Raw genomic sequence first — 13,776 nt, forward strand, 5'->3', positions numbered from 1 at the left:
GATGAATCTTGTTTACCTAGAAATCAGAAGCATTTTATAAATACATTTTGGAAGACTGTCACCCTCTGTGTCTTCTACATCTCTTTGCAGTCTCTAACTAGGTGTAGCAGCTTCTTTAATCTTAAATACCATTAGTGGGGTTAAATATTGCCAGTAGATACTAGGTAGAACCAGAGAGTCCTGGTTTTGTAACCTCTGTGTGTATTCATAAATAAAATTCTGCTTACATGTGATATTCAGTAGCCATTAGTATCAGGACTATAATTGATTTTTATTTCCTGTATAATTTTCTAAACTTGCTGCATTTCTACAATGAATATATATGTTTATGATCAAGATAAAAACATAGTTATTACAAAAGCCCACATGGTGATCGTTTATATTATGCTTCTGAATTGAACATACAGTGCCTTTCAAGTAAAAATAGAAAAATCAATGAAATAAACTTCGTTTTGGAGGAAAAAATGTAGAATGCCAGTAATGATTTCTATGACTTTGTTGTAGTATAGATTATATAACCCTTCATTCTGTTTTCTTCCAGGAGTCCTTAATAAGAGTTGTGCTGCTATCTGGGGAAAGAGTTGAGGGCAATTTTGTTTGTCAACAGTGATTGCAGATGTGTAGGGTAGGTGGGGGCCAGTCTCGTTCATCAAATGGGCACCGGTCAGAGTTGCTCCATGGAATAAATACTTTTCATTTAAATGGTAATACTAATAGCTTTGATAAGGAAGTATGGGATTGCCTGGATTAATTGGGACATGTACAGTTTCTGCTCAAAGTATTTGATATTTACAGGTTAAAATTACTCTGAAATTCCAGAGTTGTAAACAGTTTATCACTTTGTGACTTGGTAAGACACTTAAATCAGATAATTTCTTCTTCTTTTTTTAGGTCATGTTCCAGAGATCCAACCCAGGCTATTGCCAACAGATTGAAGGAAATGTATGAGATATATTCTCAGCATTCCCAGTCAGAGGAGGATAGCAGTAACTGTGCTAAAGGTAAGGCTTAATATTATCCATATTGTTTTCATTTTTGAAATTTAATTATTAATGTTAACATTAATATGGATTTCTTTCTTGGAAACCGAGTCAGAAATATGTAGAAAAGATTTGACTCTAGTCTGAGGGCCACAATACGGATATCCAACTTTTCTGTCAACCAACTGATTTCTAGGCTAATCTCAAATAAGAAATTTTAGATTGATAATCTTTATTATGTTGGACTTCTGGCACTTAAAAAAATCTTTAATTTTCATTTGTAGACTGGATATTAAGTATAGAACTATAGTGATCCCTCATAAGAACAAGGACAGAAGATAAAACTGTTACCTGCCCAGGCCTGTTGTTGGAGTTGTTTGATGTCGTGAAGTACCAAATAGGAGTGCAGTAGCAAGCCAATTACATACTTCTCAGCATAGAGCTGCTCCATTCGGAATTTAAAAAAAGAAAAAAAGTGTGATCTTGATGGAATGCTATTACAGTTTTTATGTACAAATTTTATTTCTAATTTTAGAAAAATTTCATGTTACCATGAAGAAAATGTTAAGGAATCTTAGGGACAGTTGAAATAGTAGCTCTGGGAAGTACATACAAGTATATGAAGTGTTGGGGTTGGTTTCTAAATGGTATTCTGTGGGTAGGGGATGGGATAGACCCTCATTTTCCATAATACTTATGTTCTTTGCATGTGATTTTTGTGTTTCTTTTTATTATTTATTCAGATATTGCCAGCAAACATTTTCGTTTTGCAGAGATGCTTTACTATAAAGTATTAGAATCTGTTATTGAGCAGGAACAAAAAAGACTGGGAGACATGGATTTATCTGTGAGTAAATAACCAATGTCCTGAGCAGCACAATAAAATGTAGTTCCCTTTCAGCCCAACCCACCAAGAAAACAGCCATTGTTGAAAAAAATAATATATGACTTTGAGGGAATAAGATTGTCATCTAAGGAAACTTGTGTTCTGAGCCTCTCATCTCCAGTTGCCCACTTAGTGTTTCTCGTTGCAGCAGGCTATGTGTTATCACTTAGAGTTTCTGTGGGCAATAAGACTCTGCAGTCAAGGTTAACACATTCAGACTTAACTTTAATTGAGGTTTTTAAATAACATGGAGTTTTAATTCAAGCCTTGTATAGAATAAATTGAGTATTGACTATATAGGAATTTAACATAAATATTTAACCATTGATCTGAGACTAAGGTAATTTTTCTAGATTGTGGAAGTAATGCTTACTTTTAATGACCTCAATAAAAATAATTTTAAAATGAATTAACTTTAAATAACATTTTAGTGAAAACTGTAAAATTGACACATAATGGGTCTGACTCCTTATAAGTATCTACACTGCTTTTATTCTGTATAAAAATATGGCTGTGTATACAATGGAATGTTAGCCATAAAACAGAATGAAATTCTGCCATTTGCATGGTGTGGATGGACCTAGAGAATACTAAGTGAAATAATGTCACTTACATATGTAATCTTAAAAGTATGCAAAACAGAAACAGACTCACTGATACAGAAAACAGACGTGTGCTTACCAAGGGGAGAGGGAAGGAGGAAAGGATAAATTAGGGCTATGGGATTAACTGTACTAACTGCCATATACAAAACAGATAAGCAACAGGATATACTGTATAGCACAGTGCATTACAGCCACTGTCTCATAATAACTTATCTCTAGAGCATAATCTGCAAAAGCACTGAGTCATGACACTGTACTCCTGAGGCCGCTGTAACACTGTATGTGAATCACCTGAACTTCAGTAAAGTAGTGTGTGGTTGTAGAAACTTAAAAGGCTGTTCCAGGACAATTTTTCTGTTTTTAAATTTTGAGACATACAGAAGAGTATAAAAATGTTCCTGCATGTTGAAGCTTTGTTTTTTTTATAGGGCATTCTGGAACAAGATGCATTCCACAGATCACTCTTGGCATGCTGCCTTGAGGTCGTCACTTTTTCTTACAAGCCTCCTGGGAATTTTCCATTTATTACTGAAATATTCGATGTGCCACTTTATCATTTTTACAAGGTATTTTTGAAAATCTGATACTGATGAGGAAATTATAGAAGAGAGTAACATCTTGTTCTTAGTCATCTAATCCATTTTAATATGGAAGTACATTTCTTCTGTTTGTAATTACATGTTTAATAATTGCCACTCTAAATGGGGAGCAGAGAAGAAATAGGAGAGTCCTAAGAACTATATAAATTCTTTTAATGTGTATAGACCTATTTTGTATAAAAGTTTCATATGATTCCTCCATTTGTCTGATAGTCTTTTAGAATACTTTCTTTTTATAAGGTAAGAAAGTTTATAAATAGCAAATTATCACTAGCTAATCATGATAGCAACCTTCTTTTTAATTTTATGACCATTAAATGAAAGTGTCTTTCAGAAAAGAGCTTTTCACATGTTATATAGAGGCACACAGTTACAGCACTAATTTGGTTTCCCTCTTGATATTGATTTAGTATATAAATTTGTCTTAATTCTCATACACTAATTCTCATACACTAGTTAAATTCTCATACACTAATTTTTATAGTGGCGTAGACTGTTCAGTTTTTAAATATCACATTTTGAGTCATGTTTCTTAATCTCAATAGAGCATGTTTTTTAATTTAAAGATTTTTGAAATGTATTACCTTACAAGAGATTTTAGATGGTTCATACCTGCAGTTTAAATAATTATTTATTAAGGTAATGAAATGAAGAGCAGCTGTTTCAAAATAATATTCTTTAATCTTATAATTTTTCATAAATTGACTTCTGTTTCTATAAATATGTTGAAAATATTGAAATATGTTTGCCCATTTTGCTTTTCCACTTGGATAATTTTCTTGTTAAAAGTTATTACTAAACAAACCAAGACATTTTTAAACATTTCAGGTGATAGAAGTATTCATTAGAGCAGAAGATGGCCTTTGTAGAGAGGTGGTAAAACACCTTAATCAGATTGAAGAACAAATCTTGGATCATTTAGCATGGAAACCAGAGTCTCCGCTCTGGGACAGAATTAGAGACAATGAGAACAGAGTTCCCACATGCGAAGAGGTTTGTGAAAGTATCTTAACATCTTTCTATGACAAAAAGCATATCACCATCTATCCTATCATAATTCTCTTTCACTGACCACAATTAAACTTAGCATCTTGCTCCTAAGTGTGGGAGGGCAGCAGCTGGGTGTAGTCTGGTACAGTCACCTCTGTGTCTACAGGGAAACAAGAGTCAAATGGGTAGTGACCGCCCCAAGGTCTTGGTGACGGAGTGAGAATTCAGTGTTGTGTCTTGATTTCCTAATCAAGTTTCTGTACTTTAAAATGGTTGATTGTCTAATTCTCCAAATGAGTAATGAAGGTTAATTTGTATTTAGTATCCATTTATTAGGTTTGAATTTTTTAAACCTGCCAGAATTTTTTTTAAAGCTTTACTTATTATTTTTTTTGGCTGTGCTGGGTCTTCATTGCGCACTTGGGCTTTCTCTGGTTGCTGCAAGTAGGGGCTGCTCTCTAGTCGCACTGTGCAGGCTTCTCATTGGGTGACTTCTCTTGTTGCAGAGCGTGGGCTCTAGGGTGCACAGGCTTCAGTAATTGCTCGGGGGCACGTGGGATCTTCCTGGACCAGGGATCGAACTCCTGTCCACTGTATTGGCAGGCAGATTCCTATGCACTGCACCACGAAGAAAGTCCCAGAATTTTTTTTTATCTTCAGTATGAAGTTGAAAAAGATAGGTGATTTTATTTAGAGGGACTGATGAGCCAAGATAATTTCCTTTTGCCTTAGATTATTATTTTTTGATGTTTTAAAAAAAACAAAACTTTTTTGAATCATGGTATTTTGTGTAAACATTTCTTACTTAATAGGTCATGCCACCTCAGAACCTGGAAAGAGCAGATGAAATTTGTATTGCTGGCTCCCCTCTGACTCCCAGAAGGGTGAGTGAAGTTCGTGCTGATACTGGAGGACTTGGAAGAAGTAAGTTTAAAATATTAGGGGAAGTATTTTGGGGATTTAAATTCCATCCAAAACAAGTGAAGTTAGTAAGGTATATATAGAAGAAAATAATCCGTGCATTATAGTGTCATGTGGATCAGTTAAAGAGCACAAGAAAATGTATGATAAGTATCTTTTAAAATAGATAGAATGCTATATATTAATGTGATTCCTATTTTTTAAGTATATTTTTTCCTATCAACATACAAAAGGGCTGAAATGGAAAAACCAAACCATAAATGATTACTGTTGGGTAATAGAATTCCAGGTGATTTCTATAAAGTTTTTAAGATGAATATGAATATCTGTTAAAATCAGAAGAAACAGAAAAAGGTTTCTTAAAGATGGAGTCTATGATGTAATTAGGTATAGACGAGCCAGTGAGGTGAGAGGACTGAGTGGCCTGAGTGTGTTCAGGTTTTTTTATTTTTTTGACCATGCCTTGCTCCTTGTGGGATCTTAGTTCCCTGACCAAGGATTGCCCCCAGCAGTGAAATCTTCAAGTCCCAACCGCGGGTCACGGGGAATTCCCAGGCATGTTTAGCTTTGCCTCTTGTCAGCTGAGCGGTGCTACTCTGGTTAATGTAACAGCATTGCTGTCCCTGAGGTGCAGCAAAGCGAAGCTATTCAGCGAAGCTATTCCTCTGGTTACATTTTAGACAGCTCTTTATAACAGTTGCCAAGTGCAACACATACTTTAGATAAAACTACTTTTTTAAAAGCAGTTCTGTAAATCCAGAGAGTTCTCAATCGCTAGATGCCATTAGAAAGATATTATTTCTAGATCAACTTTTTAATGTAATTGATAAGCACTGGCTATAGAAGATCAGTTTTAAAATCAGAAATCACTCTATGTCTGTGCATAGTCAATGAATATGAATGATCTGTATGAAAATTTCCTTATTTTTTAAAGAGTAGGCATAATGGCTTAACTTTTTCTGCTTGTTATCCACTTTAAACTTCATTTTTTGTACTTATCACTTTTCCATTTTCATGAGGTCTTTTACTGTTTTACATGATAATGATCATAATTTGAAACACTAAAAAAAACTATTGAAATAAAGTTGATTTACAATATTGTGTTAATTTCTGCTATCTAGCAAAGTGATTCAATTATACATGTAGATATATTCTTTTTTCATATTCTTTTCTATTATAGTTTAGTACAGGATATTAAATATAGTTCCCTGTGCTATACAAGAGAACTTTTTTTGTTTATCCAGAGATAGTGGTCATAATTAATGTATTCTTCTTAACTCTGCAGCTTTGTTCCAAATGTCAATCTAGTAAATTTGTTTGCTTTTGTATTATCAAGAAATTGAAATGTTAAGCCACAGTCTATCAGAACTACTATCAATCCTCTTATGACCTCCCTACATGTATTTTAATACTTAAAACCCACTCATGTGCAGTTTTTACAGCTGGACATGGAACAGAGAAAGGGATGCTTCTCAAAAATTCAGATTGCTATGGATTCAAACTTAACAATAGACGAAGCTACAGTGGTTAACAGAGTTTCTGTTTGGGATGTTGAAAAAGTTTTGGGGAAATATGTGGTGGTAGTGGTGGTCTGCACAGTAAGTGAAAGTCACTTAGTCGTGTCCAACTCTTTGCAACCCCATAGACTATACAGTCCATGGGATTCTCCAGGCCAGAATACTGGAGTGGGCAGCTGTTCCCTTCTCCAGGGGATCTTCCCAACCCAGGGATCGAACTGAGGTCTCCCCCATCGTGGGCGGATTCTTTACCAGCTGAGCCACGAGGGAAGTCCAAGAATCCTGGAGTTGGTAGCCTATCCCTGCTCCAGTGAACCTTCCCAACCCAAGAATCAAATGGGGGTCTCCTGCTTTGCAGGCAGGTTCTTTACAAGCTGAGCTACCAGCAACACCCTCTGTGAATGTGATACCACTAGATCGTATACTCAAAAATGGGTAAAATGCCAAATTATATATATTTTACCACAACTTTAAAAAAAATAGTAATATAATATACCCCAAACCATTGAATTGTACAATTTAAGTGGGTGAAATATATGTGAATCATATCTCAGTAAGGTTGTTTAAAGAATAGTAAGCTAAGCTTAATTGAATCTAAAACATGTATGTCCATTCTTACTGAATAACATTGTATTTTAGTAACTTTCTACATGTAAAAAGTAACAATGATGAAAATGCATAAAATGGAGAGTAAATACCCCAAATGTTACCATAGTAATTTCAAGTCCGTCAAGTCTTCATATCAAGTAGTAGCTTTACAGTGAAATCGTGTTATCTGAGTGTTAGGTAGAAACTGAATACGGTAGAAAAATAGTTAATCAGAATGCCCCCAAATCATTAAGACCTCATGGTAGTGGAGGGAAAAGTCTAGTTTGATTTAGTAGAAGATGTAGTGAAAAAAGCAACCGTGTGAGACAAATAGAGAAAAATCCTTCCTTTAAATTATGCTCTTAATAGTATTCAGTTGAATTTTCATTCATTGAATTTAGCTATGATGTGACTCCTGTAATTTTTGTTTTTCAATTATAACATATTTCAAACACTTAGTTGTGAGCATAATATCTTGGATGGCAGTCAGATCTGTCTCCTTGAGTTAAATGGTTCCATCTTTTCTTTTTTCTGACCCTAGGCATATCATCTCCAACCACACTGTATGATAGGTACAGCTCCCCAACAGCCAGTTCTACCAGAAGGCGACTATTTGTGGAGAACGACAGCCCCACTGACGGAGGGACCCCTGGGCGCATTCCCGCGCAGCCTCTGGTCAATGCTGTCCCCGCGCAGAATGTGCCTGGGGAAGCCGTATCTGTCACACCAGTTCCTGGTCAGACCTTGGTCACCATGGCAACAGCCACCGTCACGGCCAACAATGGACAAACAGTGACCATTCCTGTACAAGGTAAGGAAGGCAGAGTTGAATGTTGACTTCTTTCTCTGGCATTTATTACCTGAGATTTGGCTGGAATGATGATAGGAGACAAGTGTGGAGTGGGAAAGGGGTTGGGAGGGGAAAAATGGGAACCCTCTGCCCGGAGAACCTGGTATTATCAACATTTTCTTTGTGCTTTCTTTTCCTTTGAAACTAACTGTAGGTATTGCCAATGAGAATGGAGGAATAACGTTCTTCCCAGTCCAAGTCAATGTTGGGGGGCAGGCGCAAGCTGTGACCGGCTCCATCCAGCCCCTCAGTGCTCAGGCCCTGGCTGGAAGCTTAAGCTCTCAACAGGTGACAGGAACAACCTTGCAGGTCCCTGGTCAGGTGGCCATTCAACAGATTTCCCCAGGTGGACAGCTTAAACAAGGCCTGCCTTTAGCCAGCAGCAGTATCAGACCCAGGAAGACCAGCTCTTTATCGCTGTTCTTTAGGAAGGTAATTTTTCACGTACCCTCACTAGGTCTAGAACTCGGGAAATACAAGGGTTAGATAAAGTTTGAGATATAATATTTATGTTTATCTACTAGGTTTATCACTTAGCAGGTGTCCGCCTTCGGGATCTTTGTGCTAAATTGGATATTTCAGATGAACTGAGGAAAAAAATCTGGACCTGCTTTGAATTCTCCATAATTCAGTGTCCTGAACTTATGATGGACAGACATCTGGACCAGTTGTTAATGTGTGCCATTTATGTGATGGCAAAGGTGAGTATCATTAGGAATATAAAAGGAAAAAGATGCTACTTCCTTACTCTTAGAACACTTTTAACAGCTTTACTGAGGTAAAATTCACATACTGAATAATTCACCCATTTAAAATATACAGTCCAGTGGATTTTAGTATATTCATAGATATGTGTGACAAGCACCACAGTCAGTTTTAGAATATGATATTCCATTGTATGAATATATGATATTTTGTTTATCCATTCATCAGTTGAGGGACATTTAGATTATTTCTACTTTAGGGCTATTATAAATAATGCCAGTAATGAACATGTGTATATAAGTTTCTGCATGGACATTTTTTCATTTCTGCATGGAGCATATTGCTGGGTCATGTGATAAACTCCACGTTTAACTGAGGAACTGCCAGAATGTTTTCCAAAGTCACTACACCATTTTACAGTTCCACAGATAGTATGTGAACATCCTTATTTCTCCACATTCTCATTAACACTTACCTGACTTTGTTCTTTAAAATAATTTATTGAGGTGAAACTCACATAACCTTATGCATTTTAAAACAAATGGTCCAAGTTTTAAAATCGGTAACTTTTTTCTTCAAGTTTTGGCTAGTCTAAATTGCTTGACATTCTTGATGAATTTTAGAATCAACTTGTCTATTCTTCTTGTTATAAAGAAGTCAGGTGGGGTTCAGATAGAGATTGTGTTGAATCTGTAGATTAGTTTGAGGAGTATTGTTATCTTAACCATATTTTACCTTCTGATTAATGAACATTTTGGGCCTATGCTTTTCTTTGTGGGTAGTTTATTGCTGAATGATTCTTTTTTTTCTGGTTACTGGTCTATTCAGATTGTCTATTCCTTCTAGAGTCAGTTTTGGTAGTGTCTATCTTCCAAGGAATTTGTTTTCTCCAGGCTTTCTAATTTGTTGGCACCATTGTTTATAATATTCCTTTTAGTCCTTTTTATTCTTTGTCAGTTGTAATTTGATGGTCTTTTTTTAAAACCTTGGGTCAGTCTAGCTGACATTTTATTAATTTTGTTGATTTTGTCAAAGAACCACTTTCTGGTTGATTATTATATGCTCTTAATCTTTATTATTCCCCTCTTTCTGCTTGCTTTTGTTCTTTTTCTCAAGCTTTCTTGAGGCTTACTTTTGTTCTGTTTTCCTGGCTTCCACACAGGGATCTTGTGGGATCTCAGTTCTCTGATCAGGGATTGTGGGATTTCAGTTTTCTGATCAGGGATTGTGGGATCTTAGTTCTCTGATCAGGGATTGAACCCAGGCGTTCGGCAGTGAAAGCGCCCAGTCCCAGCCACTGAACCACCAGGGAATTCCTTAGGCTGTGTTTGCTGTTTTTTTTTAGTGTCTTAAGATGGATGGTTAGGTAATTTCATCTTTCTTTTTTCTTGCTATGGGCATTAAGAGCTATAGATTTCCCTCTAAGCACTGCTTTAGCTGTATCTCATAAATTAGGGTATGTTGTGTCTTTATTTCGTTCATTTCAAAGCATTCTCTAACGTCTTTTGACTTACTGGTTATCTAGGTGTGTTGTTTAATTTCCACGTATTTGTGAGTTTCTCAAATTTCTGTTAATTTCTAGTTTCATTCCATTGTGGTTCCAAAACACACTTTGTATTAGTTGCTTTAGTCCATTTAAATTTATTGAAGTTTTGTAGCCTAGCATATGGTCTATCCTGGACAGTGTTCAGTGTGCACTTGAGAAGAATATATATTGTTGTTGGGTGTTACATCTGTTACATCTATAGATGTAAGGTTTTTTAGTGTGTTTTTTCTTAATAGGGTTAAAATCTGTTTCTTTGTTGATCTTCTGTCTAGTTGATCAATCCATTATTGCCAGTGGGGTACTGAACTCTCTAAATATTATTGAATTGTCTATTTCTCTATTAATTTCTGTCAGTTTTTACTTCATGTATTTTGGTGCTCTGTTATTAGGTGTATGTATGTTTTTAATTGTTAGATCTTTCTAATGGATTGACCCCTCATCATTATGAAATGTCCCTCTTTATCTCTAGTAATTTTTTTGTTTTAAAGTCTGTTTTATAGTGTGATCTTTGTGTAGCCACTCAGCTTTCTTGAGTTGCTGTTTGCATGATACGTCTTCTTTCCATCCTTTTCTTTTAAATCTGTTTGCTTTAACCTAAAGTGTGTCTTTTGTATATGGACTATATAGTTGGGTCTCTTTTTTTAACCTAATGTAAGGGTTTCTTCCTTTGACTGTGTTAACACATTCACATGTAACACTGTTGTAACTGGGTTTATGTCTGATGTTTTACTTTTTATGTCTCACGTCTTTTAGATCCTCTCCTTCACTGCTTTCATGTGCATTCAGTAAATACTTTCTAATATGGCATTTTAATTTCAGCATTGAGTTTTTAACTTTTTTTTTACTAGTGGTTTCTTTAGGGTTTTCTTTTTTTTTTTTTCTCTCTGCCTTTTTTTGGTCCCATCTTTACTGAGATACAACATCACATTTTTTCACATATATATTTTGTTTTATACAATTAAAAAAAAATCAGTTGAGAAGAAATACACATTTTATATTCTTTCCAGTTACATAATTATTTTTACCATTGCTCTGTTTTCTCTTGTGTAGTTGAATTACTGTGTGGGGTCACTTACTTTTAGCTTGAAGAACTTTAGTATTTTTGTGTAAGATGGTTCTGCTGGCAGCAAGTTTTCTGTCTTTATGTTTAGCTGAGACTGTATTCATTTCACTTGCACTTATGAAAGATAATTGTGTTACATACTGGATTCTTAGATTTTACTTTGTACACTGTTTCATAGCCTCCATAGTTTCTAATGAGAAGTTATCTGTTACTTTATTAGAGTTTCCTAGTAAGCAAAAAGTTGCTTTTCTCTTGATGAGTTCAAGATTCTCCCTTTCTTTGGCTTTCAACTTTTTTTACTATGTGTCTGGGTATGGAGCTCTTTGCATTTGTCTTACTTGGAATTTGTTAAAATTTGTGGATATATTTCAGACTTAAATTGAAGAAAGTAGGGAAAACCACTAGACCATTCAGGGTATGACCTAAATCAAATCCCTTACCATTATACAGTGGAAGTGAGAAATAGATTCAAGGGACTAGATATGATTAGATATATCTATTATATATGCTATCTAATTAGATATGAGAGTGCCTGATGGACAATGGATGGAGGTTTGTGACACTGCCCAGGGATCAAGACCATACCCAAGAAAAAGAAATGCAAAAAGGCAAAATGGCTGTCTGAGGAGGCCTTACAAATAGCTGTGAAAAGAAGAGAAGCAAAAAGCAAAGGAGAAAAGGATATACCCCATTTGAATGCAGAGTTCCAAAGAACAGCCAGGAGAGATAAGAAAGCCTTATCAGTGATCAGTACAAAGAAATAGAGGAAAACAACAGAATGGGAAAGACTAGAGATCTCCTCAAGAAAATTAGAGATACCAAGGGAACATTTCATGCAAAGATGGGCACAATAAAGGACAGAGATGGTATGGACCTAACAGTAGCAGAAGATATTAAGAAGTGGCAAGAATACACAGAACTATACAAAAAAGATCTTCACAACTCAGATAATCATGATGGTATTATGATGATCACGCACCTAGAGCCAGAAATTCTGGAATGCGAAGTCAAGTGGGCCTTAGGAAGCATCACTACGAACAAAGCTAGTGGAGGTGATGGAATTCCAGTTGAGCTATTTCAAATCCTAAAAGATGATGCTGTGAAAGTGCTGCACTCAATATGCCAGCAAATTTGGAAAACTCAGCAGTGGCCACAGGACTAGAAAAGGTCAGTTTTCATTCCAATCCCAAAGAAAGGCAATGCCAAAGAATGCTCAAACTACTGCACAATTGTACTCATCTCACATGCCAGTAAAGTAATGCTCAAAATTCTCCAAGCCAGGCCTCAGCAATACGTGAACTGTGAACTTCCAGATGTTCAAGCTGGTTTTAGAAAAGGCAGAGGAACCAGAGATCAAATTGCCAACATCCATTGGATCATCAAAAAAGCAAGAGCATTCCAGAAAAACATCTATTTCTGCTTTATTGACTATACCAAAGCCTTTGACTATGTGGATCACCACAAACTGTGGAAAATTCTTAAAGAGATGGGAATACCAGATCACCTGACCTGCCTCCTGAGAAATCTGTGTGCACGTCAGGAAAAAACGGAACTGGACAGGGAACAACAGACTGGTTCCAAATAGGGAGAGGAGTATATTGTCTGTATATATAGTCTGTATATTATCACCCTGCTTATTTAACTTGTATGCAGAGTACATCATGAGAAACACTGGGCTGGATGTAGCACAAGCTGGAATCAAGATCGCCAGGAGAAATATCAATAACCTCAGATATGAAGATGACACCACCCTTATGGCAGAAAGTGAAGAACTAAAGAGCCTCTTCATGAAAGTGAAAGAGGAGAGTGAAAAAGTTGGCTTAAAACTCGACATTCAGAAAACTAAGATCATGGCATCTGATGGCAAATAGATGGGGAAACTGGAAACAGTGGCTGACTTTAATTTTTTGGGCTCCAAAGTCACTGCAGATGGTGACTGCAGCCATGAAATTAAAAGGCGCTTACTCCTTGGAAGGAAAGTTATGACCAACCTAGACAGCATATTAAAAAGCAGAGATTACTTTGCCAACAAAGGTCTCGTCAAGGCTATGGTTTTTCTGGTAGTCACGTATGGATATGAGAGTTGGACTTTAAAGAAAGCTGAGCCCCGAAGAATTGATGCTTTTGAACTGTGGTGTTGGAGGAGACTCTTAAGAGTCTCTTGGACTACAAGATCCAACCAGTCCATGCTAAAGGAAATCATCCCTGAATATTCAATGGAAGGACTGATGCTGAAGCTGAAACTCGCAAAACTTGCCGCCTGATGGGAAGAACTGACTCATTTGAAAAGACCCTGATGCTGAGAAAGATTGAGGGCAGGCAGAGAAGGGGATGACAGAGGATGAGATGGTTGGATGGCATCACTGACTCAATGGACATGAGTTTGAGTAAACTCCGGAAGTTGGTGATGGACAGGGAGAGCTGCTCACCAGGGCGAGCTGCAGTCCATGGGGTAGCAAAGAGTCAGACATGACTGAGCGACTGAACTGAACTGAGACTAATGTTTTTAAAATAAATTTGGAAGGT

The 13,776-nt window shown here is 36.3% G+C and overlaps 1 protein-coding gene across 1 annotated transcript in view; it reads left to right on the forward strand.

Moving 5' to 3' along the window:
* RBL2 (RB transcriptional corepressor like 2) overlaps positions 1-13,776 on the forward strand; it is a 43,070-nt gene that overhangs the window by 22,064 nt on the left and 7,230 nt on the right. Inside the window, exons 10-17 of the mRNA XM_061138516.1 lie at positions 892-1,001; positions 1,724-1,827; positions 2,900-3,037; positions 3,899-4,063; positions 4,873-4,984; positions 7,628-7,897; positions 8,091-8,368; positions 8,461-8,637. Of these exons, the coding sequence (XP_060994499.1) occupies positions 892-1,001; positions 1,724-1,827; positions 2,900-3,037; positions 3,899-4,063; positions 4,873-4,984; positions 7,628-7,897; positions 8,091-8,368; positions 8,461-8,637 (1,354 nt within the window). The remainder of the gene's footprint in view (positions 1-891; positions 1,002-1,723; positions 1,828-2,899; positions 3,038-3,898; positions 4,064-4,872; positions 4,985-7,627; positions 7,898-8,090; positions 8,369-8,460; positions 8,638-13,776) is intronic.

The sequence above is a fragment of the Dama dama genome, chromosome 4, assembly GCF_033118175.1.
Source record: "Dama dama isolate Ldn47 chromosome 4, ASM3311817v1, whole genome shotgun sequence".
Classification (NCBI taxonomy): domain Eukaryota; kingdom Metazoa; phylum Chordata; class Mammalia; order Artiodactyla; family Cervidae; genus Dama; species Dama dama.